Genomic DNA, 24613 nt, shown 5'->3' with positions numbered 1-24613 from the left:
TCCCATAAGGCTTGATGTTAATTGCTTGCTTTAATTCTGAAATTCAGTTTAGAAGTTGGGATCGCTAACATCGGTTAGCGTCTCGCCAAATACCGTCTTCTCCCATTTGGAGAGCTGATGTACAAATGATCGATGTGGACGGATGTTACTCTTACAATCCAGCAGATGTTTATGAGCCTCCTGTTGAAAAATGAACAAAATTGTATAGTAAACTTTTAGTATATTTATGTATTCATTTATTTATTAACTTAGGTTGTGAAGCCGCATATTCTCAAAAAGGCAAGCTTAATCACTAGACTTTCCAAGTACCGCATGGAGAGAAGATAAGAAAGGAAATTTCAGTTTCAGTTGTGGAAGGAAAACCCCAGAGAATTATCTAGAGAAATCCCTTGCAATCAGGTAGGGACTGAAAACCCAAAACACACGGTGCCCTCATAGAATTCAAACGGGAGTCCTTAAGGTGGAAGTTGACCAAAGACACCACTTAGCCAACCCGACTACCCTGGTGTAAACATGTGATGTGGTTTGCCAGGTTTTGTGAACTGTTACTCTTCGAATCTAAAATTTGAACTAGCCTGAACATAATATAACAATCATGCTTAAGTTTTATGCTTTACTTTGATGTGTGGAAAAATATGAAACATTTACCTTCAGTGACCATTTGTAGAACACCATGAGGTAAGCCAGCACCACGCTGACACTGCGGCTAAGTCCGTGGTCACTACATACCAAAGCAGCTTGGTCTGCACCGATGACTTTACCTGAAACAGAGACAGGGAAGAATTAGTTAAATCAACTGTCAAGTGCATGAGGCGTACGGGTTGGCGTAGTGGTATCTTCAGTCCCTACCTGATGGCGTGGGTTTTCCCTGAAATAATTTTATGGGGTTTTCCCTCCCATATCAAAAGAATTTAAACTTCCTTGTCGTCTCTCAATTGGGTTCTTGGCTAGTACAGTGATCAGTGATCAATTTCACTTTTCGAAGGACCCCTTGCTTCATAACCAGAACTTTTAGGTAAAACAAAAATATAGACTCTATTTTTTTTAAACAAATTTATTATTAACAGCAACTCTAAATTCTTATGTGTTTGCAACAAGTCGTTGCACTTATTTGATAAAATGAAATCAAACCAATTATATTCACATAAAATAAAATAAATGTTCCTAAAGAGTAAATATACATGTATTTACTTGTACCAAATAAAGTCCAGGTAAGATTTAGTCCTGCTCAATGTGTGAAGTTTCCTTTGGGATGTATTGCCTACTATAAAATTCAGATTCAGAAATTACTGTTCTTGTTGATACCAAGGAAAGCGTCTGAAAACTCTGTTTACCTAAAAATTGGCATGCTGGGTTCAAGTGTGGATCCAAGTCGCCCTCTTCATCATCTGAGACTTGAATTTGAAGAAGCTGATCACTGTTCAGATCACTGGCTCTGGGAAAAATAAACAAGTCATTAAAGGTTTAGCGGCAGTGCATGGTGAGGCATCAGGGTATATTCGGTTTGCGGTAACACCACGTGTATCTACTTTGCTGCGTATATGTCTGGTCTTTGGGAACTAGGTCTTGCTTTTTATTCTACTGCCTTGTGGAAGTGTGGTGGCCGAGCGGTCAAGAGCACCGAATTCAAACTCTGGTGTTTCTGATCAGCAGAAGTGGGTTCGAATCTCCAGCCGTGACACTAGTGTCCTTAAGCAAGACACTTTAACCATTGCTTCGTCCTTCGGATGGGACGTCAAGCCGTTGGCCCCATGTGTTGCATAACGCATGTTGCATGTAAAAGAACCCAGCGCACTTATAGAATAGAGAAGGGGTCCGCCCCGGTGTTCCTGGCTGTGGCTGCTGTATGCGCCGTAGCACCTTGTAAACTCTTACAAGGTGCTAAATAATTGGGTCTCAGAATTCGTCACTTCAATAACCTATCTTTCTGAGAGTTTGTATATACTCAGCGCCTCGAGTACCTTGTTTGGTAGATACGTGCGCTATATAAGACTTCAATATTATTATAGATTTCGGAATTCATCAGGAGACTACTTTGCTAGTCGAAATGTTGAGACCAACTAAGAACTCACTTTGTGTGGACTTTTGGACTTCTCACCTTAATTATTATGCAAGCATGCAACTGTAACTTCACCAAAAAAAGAGGAAAATACAAAATTGCAAAGATTTTGTACTGTATTTTTCAATTTTGAATGATAAAACTGAGAATGAAAAAAGAGGAAATCAGCTGATCTGAGAAAAAGTTGCATGCCTGATTATGACGTTGATCAATATTTTGTAACTCAAAACCACTTTTTGGTAGTGTGTTCTAATAATAATTTTGTCATGTTTAATAAACACAATCTGTGTTTACTTTTTGAATACTTATAGGGACATGATACATGTAAATGTTTACACAAAAGCATATCCTTTCAGATTAACTAATCCTTACAGTTCATTGGCTTCAGTCGTCAGGCACACCACTGCCTTGATCTTTAATTCTTTCCTGACAGAAGTCCTGCATGCCTGCCGACAATCCCCAAGATACAACCGTCCCGGTAGGACCTCGACGGGGTAAGGCACAAGCTCATCCAGCTCCCTCGGCATGTAGATGATCTTCTGGGTTCGGAGGAATGGGTAGAGGGCGGAGAACTCCTCGTATCCCCCTCGAAGGATTTTGACCGGGTTCCTACTTCCCATTTCTGACATGACTAGGGCGCAAGCGACAGCTGATCCTGAAGTTATAATTAGAAGAGATTAAAAGGTTATAATATACTTCCTAATAAGATTTTCAGTGAACCCATGTACATAATGTTCCACCAGGCAAAGTTTTAAAATCCTCTTTAAAGATAAACTTCCGGTGACTTCTGGTGATGGTGTGTGGCGAAAGGGGGAATGGTCTCCCACAATGTGTTTAGAACGAGGCATGTTGAGAAGCATGGTGTTTGCCATGGAGTGAAGTTGCACAAAACCCAGCCTTCTCATTTCCTCTCTGTTCAAACTCAAAACACCATACTGAGCATGGATAGAAAGTACAGTCCAGCTGGCTTTTGCAGAATTTAAAGGAACACGATGCCCTGGATCGACCGAGTTGGTCTTTGAAAAGCGTTTATAACCGTTTGTTATAAAATGTATATGGTTAGAAAGATGTTTTAAAAGTAGAATACAATGATCCACACACATTTGCCTCGAAATTGCGTGGTTTTCCTTTTACTTTGCGAACTAACACGGTCGACCATATGGCCGACCGTGTTTGTCGACGAGGTAAAAGGAAAACAACGCAATTTCGAGTGATACTTTTGGGGATCATTTGATTCTACTTTTAAAATATCTTTCTAATCATATGTATTTTATAACAAATGGTTACAAATGCTTTTCAAAGACCAACTCGACCGATCCAGGGCATCGTGTTCCTTTAATATTACTGTACACAGTGAGCATGGACACTGCATGACAAGACTCTTACCATCCTATCTATTTTGGCAAGTGGTAAGGGGTGGTCAGGTTGGTATAGTCGTGTCTTGCCTCGCCTTCCACCTCTGGAACCCTGGTTTTATTCCCACCGGGGGCCACTATGATTGACTGTGTGGGTTTCCCTGGAATTAAATCTCTGGGGTTTCTCTACCACATCTCACACTGAAATTTATTTATTGTCTTCTTTCTTCTTGTTTGGCTCTAACAAGAGTGATTATAAGTTATAACACAAGCGCGAGTGAAATACAGAAAAATATAGCGCTTCTGTGTCCCAAACATTATTTCGCGACTAACAGCATGCACGCGCAAAGTTTAGAATGTAATTTTTGCACTGTCGGTATGTGGAACCTGAGGCATTGACACTCACAATATGCAGAGTGCAATATAAAAACTAGGAGTAGGTTATAGCTTTTTAAACCACCCTCCAGTTCGAGCATCTGATTGGTGGATTAGCGCATACTGGAAGATAAGAATATATCCAAATAACTATTGACAGAAGACTTTACTGAAATTGGGATGTGGCGACTAATAGGTTAATATATAAGTCATGTTCCCTACCTTGATCTTTTAAACTGTGTGCCTTGCTGTCCAGCACTACAACATGCATCTTGCACTCCAGTTCACCATCATACGGTACAAGAAATTCACCTGAAGGAGACTGCAAGTGGAAAAAACAAGATTTGTCATGGCATAAAAAATAAGGAAATGATAATAATTAAAAAGATTCAAATCAAGAGCATGGAGGGACATATTCGTGAAGATGGCTGGGGTGACCGGACAAGGACGGCAAAGCAAAGAACATTATGGAGAAGTCTGACAAAAGCTATAAAAAGCTCCATGGTTACAATAAGCAGTTGATGGATGTATCATACATTGATAGATAAATAAGGGGGAAGGAATTACCCTTGGAGCTTTCTTTGCTGTGATGATATGGCTCTCATTGTATTCATTTGTTTGCCTGGCATCTGTCGACAAAACATAAACATTAATAAAAAATATGAAAAACGCATAGGGTGTGCAGTGCACAGCCAAAACCATTGGTACACATTTTTTCGGGTCCACTTTATAAACAAACGGTTAAAAACCACTTATGTAGCAGTTATCTCAATGTTATTTATCTACCAATTAACAATAGCTGTGTCAATAATGAGTTAATGAGTACAAGTGCTTGAGTATGTCAAATACAAGATCTGCAAAGAGTTGCTCAGTATTTATCTGTTGTTCATTTGGTGTCTTTGTTGCATTTGAAGTGGACCAATAATTGCACACAGTCAAGCTTCCCCCAATTGAGTAGACTTTTTGGCAGAGAATTTGTTGGTCTAAGAGTTATACCAACTTCAAATGTATGTCACCAGGCTTGGAATTTCATCTCTGAGAAGGCAAGGCCAACTTTAATTTGCAAAGGGCGCTTGCCCTGGAAAATCTTAAAGTTTATTGGAAACTTTTGAATGCGCACAAAGGCCAAGACCAGGGGCAACAGAGGCCAAGGCCTCAAGGGCCTCTGTGGCCTCCGTGCAAGTAGTTCCAGGCCCGCGTCACAAATAACTACTGATTGGACCAACTTACCGAGCAATAGCAGGTAGTTAGGATCACTGAGACACGGATATGATGTGGCCTGCTGGAGGATGTTATACAGTTCTGTCGGTTCACACATCACAATGCGCGCAGCCATGTTGCTGACAATGTATTCGGGAGCTTTTCACTAAATGACAGACACACTGGACTTGGAGAAAATGAAGGACATTTGTAACAATATTAATTTATGAAAAATATGATGAGTATTAGAAGAGTCCAACCTGCATAAGACCCATGCAACTTGGGCGCTGTACTGTACTCCTTTAAACAAAGGAAAGGGTGGGGCAATCGTTAGATGTTTCCTCTGCCAGGGGAATGATGATTATGGCTATTTTTATACATCAATCGGTCTTATCATACATTTATTGGCGCCTATGATTGCAGCTTATTTAGATGACCGATGTTAAAATAAAACTAGTAAAAGAGAGCTATAAATCCCCATAAATAACGAACATGACACTAGTAAGTACACAGTAAGCATGGTATTTAGTTAGTAGGCCCTATGCATAGCCTAAACATGCTAAAGGCCTAACTAACATAACAAAACAACAGCCCCAACAACTTCTTGCCTTGGGCTGTCGAACAAGGCGGGCAAAGTAAATGATCATTCATTTTATGATGCGTATCAATAACAACATGATAATCGATGATACTGACTGTTGGAAATTTTACCTATAAGTTAAACATTATTAAGTTAAACATTATAGTTAAACAAAAACAAAAACCATGATATTAAAAAAGGAATGGAAAGGCAGGTCTGAAAATAAACATCAATCATCAATTCATGTTAAAATTATATCCATGACTTGTCTCTTTATTATTTATTTGTATTACTTCCTCCTTTCTCCACATCAGCACATACATGGCCATAGTTACAAAATAAATTTCCGGAAGTTGCACTCAAGAGAAAGGGGAAGAAGAGCAATCCCAAGACAAAAACTCACCCTGTTGCTCTAACTTTTGTCGTCTGCTTTCTGCTTTTCTTTTCGTACTTCCGCGTTATGAGTTGCCAAGGAGAATCTGTACTTCCGCTGTGGTGCGTTGTGGGTACTGAAATCGCTGTTGCGACTGCGCGGTGACACCGGCAAGCTGATCGTGCAACTTGACCTTTCTAAATTCTCTGAACTTTTTCGCCGGTTGTGGTCGCGGACGAGTCGCATACTTCCAACATTTACGTGTTTTTTCGGTTATTAAACCATCCTTTTTACCAAATTTGTATCTCTGATAGTTTAGTCTATTTACACCGAAAATGCTGGGATCTGTTGTACTTCTTAGGAGGCTGGGAACTCCAACCCAAACGAGACGATTGTTGTCTCTGTCGGCCAAGGTAAAAAAAGCCATTCCTCATTCTACGTTCAATTTTCCTATAGGCGACCTACCCGGCATGACTGGGTACGGTGGGGGCGGCCAGTCCGAGTTCTTTTTTAAAATTTCAACTTGTGTTTTGTATTTTCAATGTTGTTGTGGGGAGGGTGGGTAGTGTACCAATAATGTCTTTGATTAACTTTACCTCATTCCTCCTCAGCGATTTTCTCATCAAATCAAATTAATATTAATTAGCCTAATTAGGCTATTTTTAAAGCATGTTTAGTTAGCATGGTTAGTTAGGCCTAGCCCTAAAATAAAACTAATCTAATTAATTTTATTTTTTAATTAATGAACAAAACTTTTCGATAAACATTTTAATATAAAAACAGATTATTTATTTAGATTTTATTAACCGTTATTCAAGGATGTCGGACACTTCGTACCTTTGCCACTTCGTACCCTGGACACTTCGTACCTTCGGGACACTTCGTACCGTACCCAAATTGGTCACTTCATACCATGGGCGGGGTACGAAGTGACCATCAGATAAGTCACTTCGTACCGTCAGCCGAGTCACTTCGTACCTTCAGTAAAATTATAAAAGTATATAACTGAATACCTCATGAATTGTTATTAATGTCTAAAATGTGAAAGTCCTTGTCAGTGTGAAGTTTAAAATATCATAATTTAATATTGTAACATTCGTGCAGATCAGCCATTTGTTCCAGTCAGCCATAGAGGGCGCCGCTCCGCTGGAAGTTTTTGAGGCCGGTGTACATTACGTCATCCGATGTTTTCGGATATAAAAAATATAGGAAAAGATGGAATACCAGTTTTTAAGTTAAAAGTATTTATTTTTAAAACGTGTTTTACTATGATTTTTATTACTATGATTTTTATTATGATTTATTTATTTGATATGGACTGTAAAGTGAAGTTCATTAAAAATAATGATTACTGTTAAAAATATTTGTGGAATATCTTTGGGGTTGTGAAGTGTTTGGGTGTTTCTTGTAAGTGTTCTTAAGTTGTTCTTAAGTTACATGCTTACGTGGTTCCCTGCCTTCTGGTTGATGCGATGAAATCCTGAAGGTACGAAATGTCTCGTCTGAAGGTTCCACCCTGTCTCGTGAGAAGGTACGAAGTGTCTCACGGAAAGGTACAAAGTGTCTCAAGGGAAGGTACGAAGTGTCCAAGGTACGAAGTGTCCAAAGACACTTCGTACCTTCAAAAGGTACGAAGTGTCCAGGGTACGAAGTGGCAAAGGTACGAAGTGTCCTGACACCGTTATTCAATTATAATATTAATTAATAATATTGCAACAATTTTAATTCAAATTTTATTTAAAATTAATGTGGCGAAAAACTGCCATAGGCCTAATAAGAATTAATAGGATAGACAACTTACTATTTTCAATGTTTCATTTTTGTTTTAATATAATTATTTTTGCAGTCTTGTGACACCTACTCTAGAAACTATAAAGGCTCACGAGGAAGCTTTATAGTTTCTAGGTAGTAGAAGAATATGACACCCAGTTGTGCCGTGTGCGCCAATCCAACTCTGTTTCTACACCATTCGTTTTGTGCTCTTTTAGGTTTGTTTTCTACAGGACATGCGTAGCTTCTCTTTTTTATTATGAGACCTATCTGTGTAGCATCTCCAATTGTTTTAAATTAAATTTAAACTAGAATAATAAAAAATAAATGAATGAACAAAAAACTAAAATTAAATGTACCAACATTTTTTAGTATTCAAATGTATGGTCCATTACAGACCTTAGGGTTTCAGACAACCCAAGTCATTCTAGAGTAACAAATGTGAAAGTTCGACCATTTTTGTAAGATTTGCAAACATTTTACCACTTTCAAAAATCAAGACAAACTTTCTTCTAAGAACACAGATTTAATCTTAAAATAAATTTAGAACAATTAGAGCATCACACAAAAAATATTACAGGGAAAAAAAGAATTATAATAATAGACTTTGATTTTGAATCACAGCAAGAGGTCCATCATAACTCTTTGTGTTGGTCTAGGTCTATGGTCTGAGATTGGCCCAGTAGCACGTGTCATTTTAAGTAATAAATGCTCCTTTTTTTTTACAGAGCAATAAAAAAGTAGCAGTTCTTGGTGCAGCTGGTGGCATCGGCCAGCCATTGTCGCTTCTCCTCAAGAACAACCCAATGGTCAGCAGCCTTGCGCTGTTCGATGTGGTCAATACACCCGGTGTTGCTGCAGATCTCAGTCATATTGAAACTCCAGCTAAAGTTGCTGGTTACCAGGGAAATGAACAACTACAGCAATGCTTAGAGGGATGTCAACTGGTTCTCATCCCTGCCGGAGTACCAAGGAAACCTGGTAAATCTTTGATTGATATCCTCATGAATGTTTAACCCTCCTACTATTGGTATCATTTTCTGTGTACGAACAATGTACATGGTGTGTATTGTGATATTTACCATATGGTTGCAGGCTGGCTTAAACTTGTTTTACCAATATGTCATGTGATTTCATTGTCTTTATCAATTTTCGTCATCTTATTTTAATTGTTTATGTTTTGTGAATGCTCAGACCAAAAATTTAAAAAAATTAACAGTTCTCAATGACTTCTCTAATGGGACCAAACCATCTTTGAAACCTTACAGATTTTTAGTAGGTTTCATTTCCATTACAAATAATTGTTTCAAATGCTAAGTTAACCTCCAATATAATTTCTTCAATCAAGGAATGACGAGAGATGATCTGTTCAACACAAATGCATCTATCGTCAGGAATCTGAGTGAAGCTGCCGCTAAATACTGTCCCAAAGCCATCATGGGAATCATCACAAATCCAGTAAGTGAATGGTCGCTTGCATTAAATGTGTACTTGTATGTTTTGCCCATAGATACTGAATCAAGAGTTTTTCATGGTACTGATTAGGCTTAGTACCGGTATAGGTTATCACACAAGCGTGAGTGGGTTTGTGTAATACAGAAAGATAACACTTCTGGGGTCGATTTCTCAAAGAGTTAAGACTAGTCCTAACTTAGGACTAGTCTTAGTTAAAAATGTATGGCTAGTCCTAAGTTAGGACGAGTTTAGGACGAGTTACTCGTCCTAAGTCGAGATAAGACTAGTCTTAACTCCTTTTGAAATCCATCCCTGCATTCCATATCTAACTTCAAACTAATCAAACAATACCTACACACAAAAGAAACGTAAGGGTAAAAAGTCAAATTAGTTTGAGTGATTTCGTTCAAGTTGATCGTTAAAAACCAACTCCAGTCTCAGTAGTCTACACTGCTTGATAATTCTTTAAAGTCTTGAGGAATTTTAAGAAAACATTTATTTTATTTTATTGTGTCACATCAGGTAAACTCAACTGTACCCATCTGCTCCGAGGTCTACAAGAAAGCCGGAGTGTACGATCCCGCCCGCATTTTTGGTGTGACCACCTTGGACATTGTGAGATCAAACACGTTTGTCGCTGAGTTGAAGGGGCTTGATGTTGCTACTACCTCTGTGCCGGTCATCGGAGGTCACTCTGGAATCACTATCATCCCTCTTCTCTCACAGGTACTTTTGGCACTGTTCTTAAATACTGTGGCAGCACTTTGATAATTATCTTGTGGTTTTAAAATTGAAAGTTTGATTTGGAAAATGTTGTCCTTTCTGACTGTGTTTCTTTGCGATCATTTGCAAATATTTGTCACAGGTACATTAGGAAATTTTTCATAAATAATGTGAGGGTACTTTGATAATTTTCTCATGGTTTTTAATATTGAAAGTATGATTTGGAAAATCTTGTTCATAATTTCTTTTCTCCGACCGCGCTTCTCTTTGCAATCATTTGTGGTTGTTTTGTGAAATTTGCCAGTTTGCAGTAAGGATAAAGAGAACAACCAGGGTCCAATTTCATGGCTCTGCTTACCACAAAAATTCTGCTCTTGCTGTCTAAATTTTCTTGTTAACGAGGCAAGGGCAAATTTCTGCACTAAGTGTGTTAACAAAGAATGCATAGAAATATGAAGAAAGCATGAGCAAACATTCCCTGCTTACCTGTGAAATAAACTGACATAAGCAGGGATTTCCCTACTTCTGTAAGCGTTGATACTTTGCTGATGGTAAGCAGAGCCATGAAATTAGGCCCAGATTTTAATAATTGATGTTAATTTCCGATACTTCAGGAGGCCCTGTCTTCACTGTGTCCTTTCTTTGTGTGTGTTTTTTTTCTTTCTGTAATTGCTTTTTTGCTTATTACTACTTAGCAATTTTAGTAAATTTAAATGTAATATATTATATATTTGTAGTTATTTGTATGCCAGTGTTATCTTGTGAAATAATTAATGAAGTAAAACGAAATTAAGTTTGAAGTAAAGTTAGTAAACAAATAAAGACATAGGACATATGCAACATCTTATTCTTTTACAAATAATTCCTCAATATTTATGTCAATAATTTATTTGTTAGGCACAGCCCCCTGTTTCGTTCTCCGATGAAGAGTTGGAGAAGTTATCTGATCGTATCCAGAATGCAGGAACCGAGGTTGTTAATGCCAAGGCAGGCGCTGTAAGTAAACAAAAAATACAAATTCTTTCTCTCAATGCAAGCAAACTGAGGCTGGATAGTGCGGCCCTCCCTGTTTGATTGCAATCAGTGAACATGATTGTTAGGTACAAGACGAAACAAAATATACCATGTCACCTTGTGAAAAGAGTGATTCAATGAAAGGATTCATGCATAAATCATTTTCTTATAATACAATTGTTTTGGTTTGAAAAATTATCCATACTATATTATTATTTCGAAGGAAATTTTATCTTAAATTTGTTTATACTATCAACAGCTCAGTTTGTATGGTCATTAATTTTCATAGATTTTACTAATCTAAGACACTATTAAAGCAATGATCCAGATCCAACAGTATTCATCTGCAATAATAATCTTCTTTTTTTTCTCTTCGCCAGGGATCTGCAACATTGTCTATGGCTTTTGCTGCTGCAAGATTTGCTTCCTCGGTGAGTTATGTTTTATTTTAATATTGGCACAGGAACAGAAATAGATTCAATCCGACGCAAGACTTTACCGAGTAATGATTGAATAAGATTAAGGATCTACATGTATATGGATTTATGAGCCTGATACTTTGTTTCTGTAGAAGAATACTCTCTCATCTTAGTAAAAAAACAAACGCCTCTTTATTTGAAATCTGTATTTTGACTTTCCAAGCTGCACAACAGGGCTTAAGTTTTGCATTTCAACACAAGAATTTGTTGGAGTGATTGCTCCTTGACCATTTCATGCAAACATCCAGTAATATATTATTTGTTTGTGTTACAACTTCTGGTAGATGTAGCTGTTTTCAGTTTGTAATAATCTCCCCTTGTGATAAATCCTAGGTTTTGGAAGCTCTGAACGGCAAAGCAGGCGTCGTGGAGTGTGCATACGTCAAGTCTGACATCACAGAGGCTTCATACTTCGCCAATCCAATCTTGCTTGGGGTAAGAACTATTTGCGATTGTTATTTTTGAAAATTTGGTTGACAGGTTAATTTTGTCTCACCCAAAAAAATAACTTGCTCCATTGAAAACAAACTTAAGTTCTACAAGCAGAAACGTCTTCTTAATATTTACGAAATAAATTTTTTTCTCCACAAAATGGCAGACCGTTTATTCTGCTGGTTGTATTTCTAGGCTCAAATGCATGTTTTTTTTATCACTTCTCATAATAACAACACATTGTATGTGTTTTAGTGTTTAAACAACTCTTAAAAGGGATGAGGAGTAATTCCAAACGGCAAAATGTTGAGAGATTTGAAGGCAATGTGCGCCTTGAACAAAAACCTGCATTTTGATTTTGCAGAGTTAGAGGTCTCTGAAATTGGGTCAATGGTTGAAAACGTTTTTCTTGTTTCTTTTTTTTCCTAGAAAAATGGTCTTGAGAAGAATTTGGGCTTCGGCAAGCTGTCAGATTATGAACAAAAACTTCTTACTGAAGCCATGGGCGAACTCAAGGGGAACATCGCTAAAGGTGAAGAGTTTGTGAAGGGCAACTAGAAAGCGTCAGTCCAATACCATAGCGCTAATTATATTAAATCAACCGTATCCTTGAGGGCGCTCTACACGAGGGCACTCTACAGATAAACATATCCGGATAGTAAGTACGATTGGAATGTAGTATAATGAAAACTGACAAACACAAATGGGTTCTTCATTCTACAAATGACTGCCATACTAGGATATAATGTCAAAATAAAGCCAAATTGATTTTTTTCTGGCGTTTTAAACAACTTTAATTTGCCATAAAAGGGTTTGGTCGGTGGTGTTGAATTCTTAGACTTGAAAAGCCGTCACCATTTTCTCAACTGAGAACACAGTAAAAAATTGTTTCTTGAAATCATTTCATTATATTCTGGCGTTATAAATTTGATTGAAATTTTCTTTGATGGTGTTTTGTGTTTCACATTGCAGCTTATCCCTCTTATTGTGTGGGGTCTTTTTATTTGAGTTTACTGACAAATTTCTACTAAATTTACTGCCTGGGACTGTGGGCTTTCTGGTCTTGGATTTTATGTTTGAAGAGGCCACTACAAAAGCAGAAATACTGTAGGAACAAGTGAATAACACAAAAGCCAACAGCAGAGTAAATCTCAGTTCAAACTTCCTGTAAATGCTTCTTGCGAAGTGAATTTGACATAACAGCTCTGTTTTTGCACAACTCTATGGAATTGTTAGTCAAAACTCGCCTCCCATTCGCAGGAAGTAAAAACTGGCCTTTACAAATTTTCTTTCAAAACTTCAATGATTGGTTTGGCTCAGCTCAGGTACATTTTCTAACTAAGGTTTTGGGGGCAAAAGTTTACATCATTCAGCGGTAGGTGGCCACCCATTGACATTTTATTGACGTTCTTACCTCTGAATCGCCCACCAGTCAAAATAAGGGTAGTTTTATATCTTATGAAATTTAGCATCTTAAAAATGTTTGTGTGATGTGAATAATAATAAGCCGCATTATAGATAGCGTATGAAAATTTACCTAATTTATGCTCGCGTAAAAACTTGCTTCTAATTGTTTGTAAGGTGTAATTTATGATGTGGAATCTTCAAGAGATAGATATTTTCAAAGATATTTATGCATAGTTTTGAAAACTGCAGTTAAACAAAAACGAGTTTGCTCTTTTTCTAATATCTGATTACAAATTGGGATATTAAGATTCAAAAGTGTATGCAATAATTACAGATAAAGTTATTCACTTTACTTCTAGACAGATCGGTATAATCTTTTTAATCTAAAATTAAAAATATTATTTGTTTTTCGTGATCTTTCATTGTACTTACTAGTGATTGTTAGACTATTTATGATTTCTTTTAATGGATACAACATGGCAGAAATAATAAACAACAAACTTGTTTTACTTTGAATAGATTTTTATTGCCAGTGATTTCTTGGAAGTACTGTGACAGCCCTTTCCTTTATAAAAAAAGTCCAGCTTTGAAACAGTATTTTCTTGTAATAGTGTCTGAAAAAAATTATATAAAACAGAAATTTGATTTTGTTTTAGAAACATAAATACTGTTATACTTAACATAACATTGGAATATTTCAACTCGGGTCATGATCTTTACTCTGGTTACTTTTTGGTTGAATAGAAGCAGGGCCCAATTTCATTGAGCTGCTTAATGGTCGATTTTGTGCTTACTGTACGTTTTCAATTTCATAGCGCTGCCAACTGTAAGCACACAAAAAGGTGTGCTAACCTTCCAATGCTTACTGCAGGAAAAAGAATGACGTCACAATGCAAATCCATGGTGAATGTGTAAGCTGTGAAATACATTTAAACCTTCTGTTAAAGGAAGCAGTTTGCTTACTGTCATAAAACTTGTAAGCACAACAGTTCGCTAAACACAATCAGGTTAGCAGCAAAAATTACTTTAAGTTTGCATTGTTCTGGCTGGTGCCCAATCAATTTTTGCTTAGTAAAGAAATTTGTCAAGCAGTATTATTTTCTGCTCAACAGCGTTATGAGGCCCAATTTCATAGTGCTGTTTAACGGTAAGCAAATGTGCGTGCTTACTGTAGCAGAAAAATTTGCTTAAGCCTTGGCGTATTTCACAGGTTGGCAGAAAAATTGGGCGGCCATATTGCATGTTTACCGATTTAGAGTGGATTTGCATTGTGACGTCATTTCATTTCGTGCGGTAAGCACCGGAAGGTTAGCATGCCTTTTCGTGTGCTTATGGTCAGCAGCACTATGAAATAGAAATCGCACAGTAAGCAAAACATCAGCCGCTAATTAAAGCAGCGCTACGAAATTGGACAATGCTCTCAAAAGGGTTAATTATCAGGTTGAACGCCGTGCTCAAATATGAGATTATCAATCCATTGTTGGTAGTATGCTACTTTGGTGTACACTCCTGGATTAAGGGGTAGTGCGCAGCCTCGGCCCCAGCTTGTGATGCCCACAACGTGCCATCGACCATCGTCCAGCTCGCACACCAGTGGCCCACCAGAATCACCCTGAAAGAGAGACAACAATTTCAGTTTATATTTTAAAACTTTATTGATTTTAAAGAATGATATAGATATGAGAACGATATGGATAGTTCCCATTGTATATTCTTTGCTGTGTAAATGTCTGGTCCTTATGAACTTCTCTTGAGATTGTCTCTTGAGATTGTGTCTTGCTATTTATTCTACTGTCACGGATTGGATTTCGGAATTCGGGAAAATACTAAGAAGGATTGTCCTGTCTAGAAGGAAACTAGCCCAGTCTACTTCTGTAAGTTAATGGATCAAGGGGATTTCTCGTTATTAGTTTCACTGCTATGGAGTGAGTTCTTAATTGGTCTAAATATTTCAGGAGACTCTCTTGAAACAATGAAACATTTTTGAAATCCAATCCTACCTGACAAGCGTCCACCTGTCCGTGCAAGTAACCCGCACAAATCATGCCGTCTGTCATCATGTGCGAGTAAACATCTTGGTGGCTGCATATCTTCTGGTGTATAATTGGTACTTGGGCCTGTTGGAGGTTGGGCGCCTGTGTTCCTCCCACTGATACACAGACATGGTGTAGTATTGGAGAATGAGAACAAAAAAATTGTGTAAGTTCTTGAAGCAAACAACAGTTGAGGGCTGCATTTTCATGAACAAAGCAGGAATGGGGGAAAATTGGTAGTTGGGCCTGTTGGAGTTTGTTCCACAGGTTATTGCAGAATGAAAACAAAAATTGTAAATTCTTGAAAACAAAAGCAAAAACTAGTTAATGGCCCGACAAGTTGACCCTAGCAGAATCCTTCTCAAAGGCTAAAATGAAACTTGAAAATTGTGCATTTCACTTGAAAAAAATTCTCTGAAAACTTCTCATAATTATATCTTCATTAAGGTTTATTTATTTATCTATTACATCTATTTTTATACATCTATTATATCGTTGCGGTACCCGCTGCCCAAACAAAGGATTCAAACTGCCTCTATAGCTACCGGGCAATCTTGGTGGTCTCTTTTTTCAAAGGATTCTGGAAAGTACTGAGTATACAGTGCTAACACACATCGGTGTATGGGTAAAAACCAAAAATTAATATGTTTTTTTATTTGTTGTTTTTATTTATTTAAAACCGCTGTCGTCTTCTTAACACCACCTACTTTCTGTGAGTCCCCATCCAGTCACAAAGCATGGTATCTTATTGATCATGTCCAATTCACGATCGAGGCAAGCTGTGTTTATATGCTGACCATCCAATTCGATAGGCTTGTCCAGTATCAAGATGGCGACATCGTTGCGCGTCGTCCTTGGATCGTACCCAGAGTGCTTGATGATCCTCTTAATATTGGCGCGCTTCTCATGGTTGACCAGATCCATATTGATGGTGTGTTTGCCGAGGTGGACTTCCCATAGCATTTCGTTTTCCCTGGATTTGTTTCAAATTTGTAAAATGAGTTTGGATTGTTGGTAGATTAGATTGTTTTGTTAATATTACAAACAACAATTATTATCCAGTGATAGCAAGTGATATGAAGGAGCCTTGATAGATCAGGGTAATACCCTCACTGTTTTACAAGAAACATCATTCAGAAATGTCTGTTATAGACTTTGCATTAAAAGAGTTTAGTTTTACTTTAAATACTTCATATCACTCTCAGGAGTATCATTTTAATTCAAGAAATTTGATATGGCCATTAAAACTTGGTATTCACCAATCTATGACCCCCACCTTTAAGATCAATGGTTGTTTGTGAAATCACCTCCAGGTTAGTTTGTTTGTTTACATGATCTTCCCATCGAGGGAACTCTGCAAACTCCAACAAGGGATATAAACCCCAAGCTGGCACCAGCCAGTCTCTCTCATACAAACATTGGTTTAACGTCTATGATTATGAATTGCACAAATCAAGAAACTGTGATCCAGTAACTAGATGACAATACCTGTTTTAGTCATTGTGAAATCAGCATTTAGCTTGGCGATTCAAGCCCACAACCTTGTGATTGCAAGTCCTGCAGTCTAACCACTGGACCAGGTCGTCCAACACAGACTGTTTCATTGAATGGAGAACACTGAACTCATTTTCATTCTGTTTTGACAAATGTAGTATTGGTGCAACACGATGTTACTCACCCTCAACTCACTCAACTATCCCGACCCCCCGCTGGCTCCCTCCTCACCGCGCACATAACTATCGTCTTGCTACAAGACGACGTTTAGTGCACGACATTGTTATTCACACTCAAATCACTCATCTATTGCGTTCCCCCTGCTCGCTCCCTCCTTGCCACGCACAATACTATCCTATTGCAACAAGACTACATTTTTCAGAACATAGTGAGAATGGGTTTGGTGTGATGGGGATATAAACCTTTATTATGCTGCCTCCATCTTGGTCATGTTCCTCGTATCAAATAACAATAATGAATGCTAATAATCTTGTGGCAAATAGGAACCAGACTATTTTGTTCTTCCAGCCTCGGTTTGGTTACATTGATATCAATGGGAGGAATTCAAGATGGCTGCACCATGATATATGTCCATTAGGGTACTCCAGAAACTTACATAGTACCCATGAAGCAGTGAGCGGCCGTCAGTACAATGTTGTTATGAACCAGCGTACCGCCACACACAGCGCCGTACTGACTGCTTGAGTACTTATAGATCAGCTGTGCCTGCCAGGGCCAACCACCACGGTCTGCCTCCTTGCCACCAATAACTCGCTTCACAATGTTCCCCTCTTGAGGTTTTCTTGTTCCGCAACCCGCCGCTGACATTTATGAGTGGTAGGGGGACGGAGGGGAAAAAAGAAAATAATAATGTTTTTATTTTTTTTCAGATGAAGTATTGGGTCTGGCCACTTTATTCTCATTTAAACTGATTGTGGATATTATTACTGTCTCTGTAAAATTCTAACCAAAACTGTTATGAAGATTTGTTATATTGAAAACAACCTATAATGACAGTTGCCCTTAATGCATATTTTGCTCATCACATACCCACGCTCAAGGCAGGGGCTATACAAAGGGGAGGTGACAAAGTATGTAATATGTCCATTTTGTAAGAAAAACATATTTGCAGAGTTTGAAAATGGCAGCAAGGCTAGGTCACTCGAAAATGGAGAGAAGGTCTCAGTTTAAGATGTTGCGGAGGAAAACTCCTGAGAATTATTCCAGGGAAAAACCCACCCAGTCAGGTTTGGGACTGAAAACCCAATCCACATAGTGCCCTCCGCAGAATTTGAACAGGGTCCTAGAGGTGGAAGGCGAGGAAAGATACCACTACGCAAACCCGACCGCTTGATTGTCCAACCCAATCCATTAATCCGACTGGGTTAGTGTTATTGGGGATTATTCGTCATTAGCTCCCACTCTGTACATAATCCTCCTCTGCCATTTTATTCTGGTTCACAGCCTGACCACTGACACTAACAACTCAAATTCTCATTTCTCAATGGCCACAGATTTACATTAAACTTACACTGCTTTAAGATAAAATATTAGTTGCCGAGGTGCTGTAGTGTTAGAGAAAATGAGTAAAACAATGTCATGAAACTACGTGTTTACATGCTAAAACAATTTTCGTCTCGTGATCACCGAGTCAAAAATGATGTATTACTCATTTCTCAAAAACTACAGCACCTCAGCAAATAATATTTTCAGAGAAGCTTTCTACTATCATTATCTTCAAACTGTGTAAGTTTAATGTAAATCTGTGGACATTGTGTTTTTTGTCCTACAAAAAGTACATAGACCCTTTAAAAGCAGCTCTATATTTGAAAATGGACCCTGGTGTTACCTCTTACTTTATTTTATGGAGGACAAAATTTAAGAAGATCTTTCTTACCTTTTTCTACAACACATTCTTCCAACTGACATTCCTCGGATGCAATTTCTTTTCCAGAACATGTGGAACTCAGTTGGTGGCACGTTCTATAGCGGGTCCTCATACCAGGTCCGCAGAATGTGCTACACTCGGACCAAAAGGACCATGAACTCCAGCCATACGCTGGTTCCCATATAGATTCAACATCTAAGAGTTAAACATGGTCCAGCTTAAGTTGTTTGCAATGGAAAGAATGTTTTTTTTCACAGAACTGGGGAAAGTTCACAGTGCTAACACACATCACTGTATAATGGGTAAAACCAAAACATTAACATTCTTTATCTCCGATGCAAATTTGACATCTACTATAATATTTGTTTCTGAGCAGAACCCTCCCTCCTAAAACAAAATAAATATAAAAAATAAAATGAATAAATGATTAGATATATAAAAATAAAAATAAATTAATAACAATAAACAAAAAATATTACAATTTTAAAAACATTTTTTTTAAAGAAATAAAGTAAAAATTAAAAATAAATATGTAAAAAATAATAATCAGATGAATAAAATAGCAAATCGACAATTCAAGAGGGCTGACTATTCCAGATCTACTCCATCCACCCCTTCCAATTCAACATATTCCTTACCGCATTCAACCTCATCAGAGTTGTCTCCACAATCATCTTCTTCATCACATCTCCATTTCTGTGGCACACAAAAGTAGCCATGACCACATAGAAATGCACCCGTCCAGCAACGATCATTAACTGCAAAAGGAAAAAAAATTATACATCAAAGAAATATATAACCAGCTGAGAAAATAAATACTCTTTTCAAACCCTGAATTTTTTTTAAAGTGAGATTTGATATTATGCTTGCTTAATGAATTCTTTATCCCCGATAAATTTCTTACCGTCATAGCCACAAGTCTCTGGCATTTCATCAGAGAAATCTTCGCAGTCCGCGAGGTTATCACACACCCAGGATGACTTGATACACCTCTTACCAGCGTCACACCGAAAACAGGCTATAATCACAAACATTTAAAACAGTTTATCAAGTTCCAAGTACAAGTATACAGTTTAAAAATTTATGTTATTTATTTTAATTGACCTAGACTGGCGCCTTTAATGTTTAAAGCCATTGGACACTTTCAGTAACTAGTGTTGTCCAAAGGCCCACACTTCGTGTATCCCAACCTGTGAAACTTTAGGCTCAATTGGTCATCGGAGTCAGGAGAAAATAACCGTCAAACCCACCCTTGTTTCCGCACGTTTCGCCGTGTCATGACATGTGTTTAAAATAAATCCATAATTCTCGATATCGAGAATTGATAGTTGTTTTAATGTTTTCTCAAAAAGTAAAGCATTTCGTGGAATAATATTTCAAGAGAAGTCTTTCGCTATGACCTTCTGTAAACCCTGTAAGTTATTTGTAAATCTGTGAACTTTTATTTATTTTTTTCTGTTCCGAAAGTGTGTAATGGCTTTAACAGAGACAGCTGTGGACCTTAAAAATGCAGTATTGTTATTATTGTTATGTGTTATAGGGTGTCATGGCTCAGTTTAGTGGTTTAAAGCATTGAATTCAAGTTCTTGTGGTGGTTAAGTCATTGATATGTGGGTTTGAATCCCAGTCAAGACTTTGTGTCATTGAGCTAGATACTAAAACTGATTTCTCCACCCTGGGATATAAATGGGTACCTGCGATGGTAGAGGTTGATATTGTGTATGAAAAAGCCTTTGGAGCACGGCATTTTAGGGCTGTGTACTCCCCAGGGAGCTGAGAAAGATTATAGGAATGTTATTGGCCCAATGACCAGGGCCCAATTTCATATAGCCTGTAAGCACAAAAACTTGCTAAGCACAGAAAAGTATTGCTGAACAGAAGTAGTTACCAGCCAAAATTACATGACATTTACCTTGTTCTGACTGGTGCCCACTTCAATGTTTTTTTTGCAAAGAAATTTGGCTAGCATTCTTTTGTGCTTTATGAAATTGCTTCCAGGGAACTGATGTAAAGCGCATTGATACGGTTGCTGTAAAATGTGCAATGTAAGAGCTATTATCATTATTGTTATTATTACTATGAGGGTTTCCTTACTAGCCCTCATGCTGTCGCAGTCTTCTTGTTCCTCGTCTGACCCATCTTGGCAATCTTTTACTCCGTCACATACTTGAGAATCGTCCAAACATACGGTGCCGTTGTCACACTTGCTTGAATCACACTTTGGCTTGACTGCACAGATAACAAAAATGGTGAAAAGGGGAAAACAAAACCTTTACAATGGATTTAAATCTGTCCCTTGTGGGATAAATAGCAATACAAATTTGTTTAGATGTCAAGTAGACTTTGTATACGAGAGTGAAATTGAAACTTGGAATTCAAACCTGTTCACACATGCACGCTTCAAAATTACTACAAATAAAAGTTGTATAAATTCCAGCTCAAAGAGATACTATGATTTGAAGTTTTTTGTGAAAAGTAGTTATTATTCTGTGTAATTGAAATTGTCACATAATTTCACCTTATAAATGGTGCAATATGTGCCAATTAAATTAAATTTGATTTGATTGATGCATAATAACTTGTATTATAAATATATATTTCATATTTTAAAAAGAAATGCAGCAATTGGACATACCTATATTCTGACGAAATGTGTTTAAATTTCTAGGAGTAAAGCACCCTCTATATTTGCTTTGTGTTTGTTTGACGGTGTTTTTGAAGTTGTTTTATTGCAATTACTTTAAACTGTACTTACTGCAGTTTTCCTGTTTTTCGTCAGAGTTATCCTGGCAGTCTGATTGGCCATCACACAACCACGCATCAGCAACAAGTCCCTGTCCATCCTCACAAGTAAATCCTGCCATCAAAAATGTTTTAATCAAAATAAAATTTAAATCTTACAAGCCCTTAAAGACACAAAGAATGTTAAGTTTTAAACTTTTTAGGTTTATTTTTGTTTTGTGAACAAAAAAGTTTGGCAAATTTTACTGCCAAAATGTAGGTAAAAAGAAAATAGAATTGGCTGTTGCAAACTTCTCACCAACCAAAATGACCTATAGCATAAAATGCACAAAATAGTTAATGACCCGACATGTCAACCCTAGCAGAGTCTTTCACAAAGGCTATATAACACCACAGCACACATGAAAGTAAGTTTTAAAAAAATAACCTGCGATTCTTTCTACTTACAAACTCAGAAATTGCCAGAAAGAAAAACATAATTAATTGTTGTATGATTATCCTTTCTAGTCACGCTGGTGTAATGACAATATTTGTCAATTTTTGTACAGTCGACTGTTTCCCTGTTCCCCACCGTTATCATAATAAAAACAAACTCCATACGAATGCCTATTATCATGTACAAGAGACCAGAACGCTACGTGTCCAATGTCGGCACAAGTAGCTTGCCCAATGTCGGCGCAGTGCCGGTTTATAGGGACATGCTAGTTTTTTTGCCTACCGAGTCCTTGTTACATAACCAACAAATTACAACCATTTTGCCTGTGATATATACTCGTTACACTTCTTCTCACCCATACACCCCATACGCTCTTGATTTGCTGAACAAGGAGCCATTCCAACAGCTTTATACCACGTACTGAATATTTTTGGCTGGCAGTTGATTTCACGAAACGCTCGGAGTAACTCGGGATAACTTTCCGTATGACGCCACCACTTTTTCACTCAGTTTTACAAAAAGGGATATCTCATTGAGGTGGTGAAAAATTGGTGGCGCCATACGGAAACTTTTCCAGGTTATCAATTCCTACCTTAAAGACAGTGGACACTATTGGTAATTACTCAAACAATTATTATCATAAAACCTTACTTGATTACGAGTAATGGGGAGAGGTTGATAGTTTAAAGCATTGTGAGAAACGTCTCCCTCTAAAGTAATGTAGTTTTCGCGAAAGAAGTAATTTCCACAAATTTGATTTCGAGACCTCAAGTTTAGAATTTGAGGTCTCGAAATCAAGCATCTGAAAGCACACATCTTTGTGTGACAATTGTGTTTTTTTTCTTTCTATATTATCTCGCAACTTCGACGACCGATTGAGCTCAAATTTTCACAGGTTTGTTATTTTATGCATTTGTTGAGATACACCAACTGTGAAGACTAATCTTTGACAATTACCAATAGTGTCCACTGTCTTTAAGCTCCCTGATTTTTTTTGATTTTTTTTCCCCACTTTTTAAATAATTATTCTTCCTGTAGCCCCATACAAAGGGTGGCTTTTAGCCTTGTTTTGGGCGAACTTGCATAATAAAAAACGTAGATTTACCTGTGTATTTGCAATGTTGATGTTCGTCACTTTGGTCGTTGCAGTCGTAATACCAGTCGCACTGCATGCTTGCTTCAATGCACGTACCATCGCTGCAGGTAAAGCCGTTCAGACCACAGTTTCGGGATTTATCTAGGGATATACCAAAAGGAAACAAAACAACCCGAAATAGGGTGTTATCAATCACTAAGACAAAATTTTGAAATGTCCATATCCTAACACCACTTTTTTGTTTTACTTATACCAATTGGAATATCTTATTTTATTTCATAACGAATGAAAAAGTGGTGGCAGGATACAGACATTTTCCCCGATTTTTTTTTATAACCGATTTATTCAGTATTGCTATTTTATGTTGATTTAAAAAGTGTTATTTTTTTATTGGTTGGCTCTACTATTTTGATTTTGTACCATGATTCAAGGATTGGTCGTGTATAGGCATACTATTCAAAACTGCATCCTCTTTAGGAAATACTGAGTGGGTTCAAATATATGGCTGACAATATTATCACCAAAGATATTCCAAGTAAAACTCTTGTATTCGTTTTAAAAACACCAACTACTCTGTTACTCTAAGACGGTTGTTTTGCCTATTGATGCGTTTGTTCATGACTGTACAGAAATTAAATCAGAAGCAACAACCTGCCGTTTCAATGATAGCGACATTGTTGCCGGGATCATGAAACATCATTTTGTTCCTAAATAGTTATATAAGTTCACAAACCTTTTACATGTGATAGCGGAGAAGCTTCGAGTTTAATTCCTAAAGTGGCAACTATAATCACCATTACAGTTACACGATGTAACAAGGTTGACATTTTCAGTAAGACGGCCATGTTCCCACCGCCGTAAGCCCAGACGATTTAACGGTGTATAAAGCAACGTTGGCAGTGGTCGAATGTTGTAGTAAACTCTTGTTTTGTTTCGTTCTGCACAATGTAAACTATCGTGGTTTTTTGTCTACCTTTGTTGTTTCTTGTCGCGGGAATTTGAGATATTCAAAAAAGCCATTTGTTGCAACAAGAATGTGCCGCCATTCTTGAGAGCGGTCACGGACTAGGGACTTCGCTGTTCTATTTCCCGAGTAGGGGAAAGTTGTGCATTATTTTAAAAAGGGTGTGGCCGACGCATTTTGTTCTTTTCAGTATAATTGCTTACAATTAATGACCAACAGCTGTATCTGAAAGGGTCACAAAACAGTGATACAACATTACAAGTAAAAATCCAGTAGAACATTTCGGCAAGTTGTGGAGTAGCGGATTTCCTTTATCTTTCTTTGTTGCATTCATACACTCTATATGCTTTAAGTTGAAACCAGACGTGTTACGTACAAATTTGTATTAGCTTTGGAATGTGTGTCTGCGAAAAGTTTAGTCCCAAAATATTGTGAGGTAAGTGATAATTATGTTTGCAACCTTTTTTAGAGAAAAGCTGGACGAGGAGTGCACAAAAACATGTCACTGATTATGTGCAACATAACCTCGTAAATAGTCAAGGGCCGTATCAAAAATGATATTATGAATGTGGCAAAGATGCTATGTCAGATTTTTGGCCGATTTGACCCAAAAACTTTGAATTAAAATTCAATAGGTATGTTGATTGGGGTCGAGAAAGTTACAAGCTTTCATTGCTCGAAAAAGTCCGCAGACTATTAGTAGTAGTGAAATAAAGTGCTAACAATTACTTTTTGTCG

General features: G+C 37.5%; 3 protein-coding genes across 4 annotated transcripts; 1 reads left to right on the top strand and 2 right to left on the bottom strand.

Moving 5' to 3' along the window:
* Positions 1-30: 30 nt before the first annotated feature.
* Positions 31-6052, bottom strand: LOC117290578 (serine/threonine/tyrosine-interacting-like protein 1). 2 transcript variants are annotated; one of them, XM_033772035.1, is made up of 8 exons: positions 5973-6052; positions 5020-5171; positions 4357-4418; positions 4012-4111; positions 2432-2714; positions 1335-1435; positions 649-761; positions 31-180 (listed from the first exon to the last, which is right to left on the bottom strand). In XM_033772035.1, exons 2-8 carry the CDS (start codon positions 5123-5125, stop codon positions 49-51), a joined length of 897 nt encoding a protein of 298 aa, XP_033627926.1. In that variant the 5' UTR covers positions 5126-5171; positions 5973-6052; the 3' UTR covers positions 31-48. The 2 variants fall into 2 exon arrangements, with proteins under 2 accessions (XP_033627926.1, XP_033627927.1); XM_033772036.1 differs by having other exon boundaries at positions 5020-5176; positions 5973-6011.
* A 104-nt stretch (positions 6053-6156) lies between these two features.
* Positions 6157-14320, top strand: LOC117290758 (malate dehydrogenase, mitochondrial-like). The gene is made up of 8 exons (XM_033772305.1): positions 6157-6355; positions 8441-8693; positions 9061-9170; positions 9690-9893; positions 10788-10886; positions 11285-11335; positions 11717-11818; positions 12245-14320. Exons 1-8 carry the CDS (start codon positions 6278-6280, stop codon positions 12371-12373), a joined length of 1026 nt encoding a protein of 341 aa, XP_033628196.1. The 5' UTR covers positions 6157-6277; the 3' UTR covers positions 12374-14320.
* A 207-nt stretch (positions 14321-14527) lies between these two features.
* LOC117290641 (suppressor of tumorigenicity 14 protein homolog) lies at positions 14528-23856 on the bottom strand. The gene is made up of 11 exons (XM_033772154.1): positions 23645-23856; positions 22921-23052; positions 21393-21494; positions 20732-20866; positions 19542-19655; positions 19276-19395; positions 18647-18832; positions 17366-17570; positions 15963-16228; positions 15223-15371; positions 14528-14834 (listed from the first exon to the last, which is right to left on the bottom strand). The coding sequence occupies exons 1-11, from the start codon at positions 23754-23756 to the stop codon at positions 14652-14654; spliced, it is 1704 nt and encodes a 567-aa protein (XP_033628045.1). The 5' UTR covers positions 23757-23856; the 3' UTR covers positions 14528-14651.
* Between the last annotated feature and the right edge of the window lie 757 nt (positions 23857-24613).

Source organism: Asterias rubens, chromosome 5, assembly GCF_902459465.1.
Source record: "Asterias rubens chromosome 5, eAstRub1.3, whole genome shotgun sequence".
Lineage (NCBI taxonomy): Eukaryota > Metazoa > Echinodermata > Asteroidea > Forcipulatida > Asteriidae > Asterias > Asterias rubens.
This window is presented reverse-complemented; position numbering and strand designations above follow the sequence as displayed.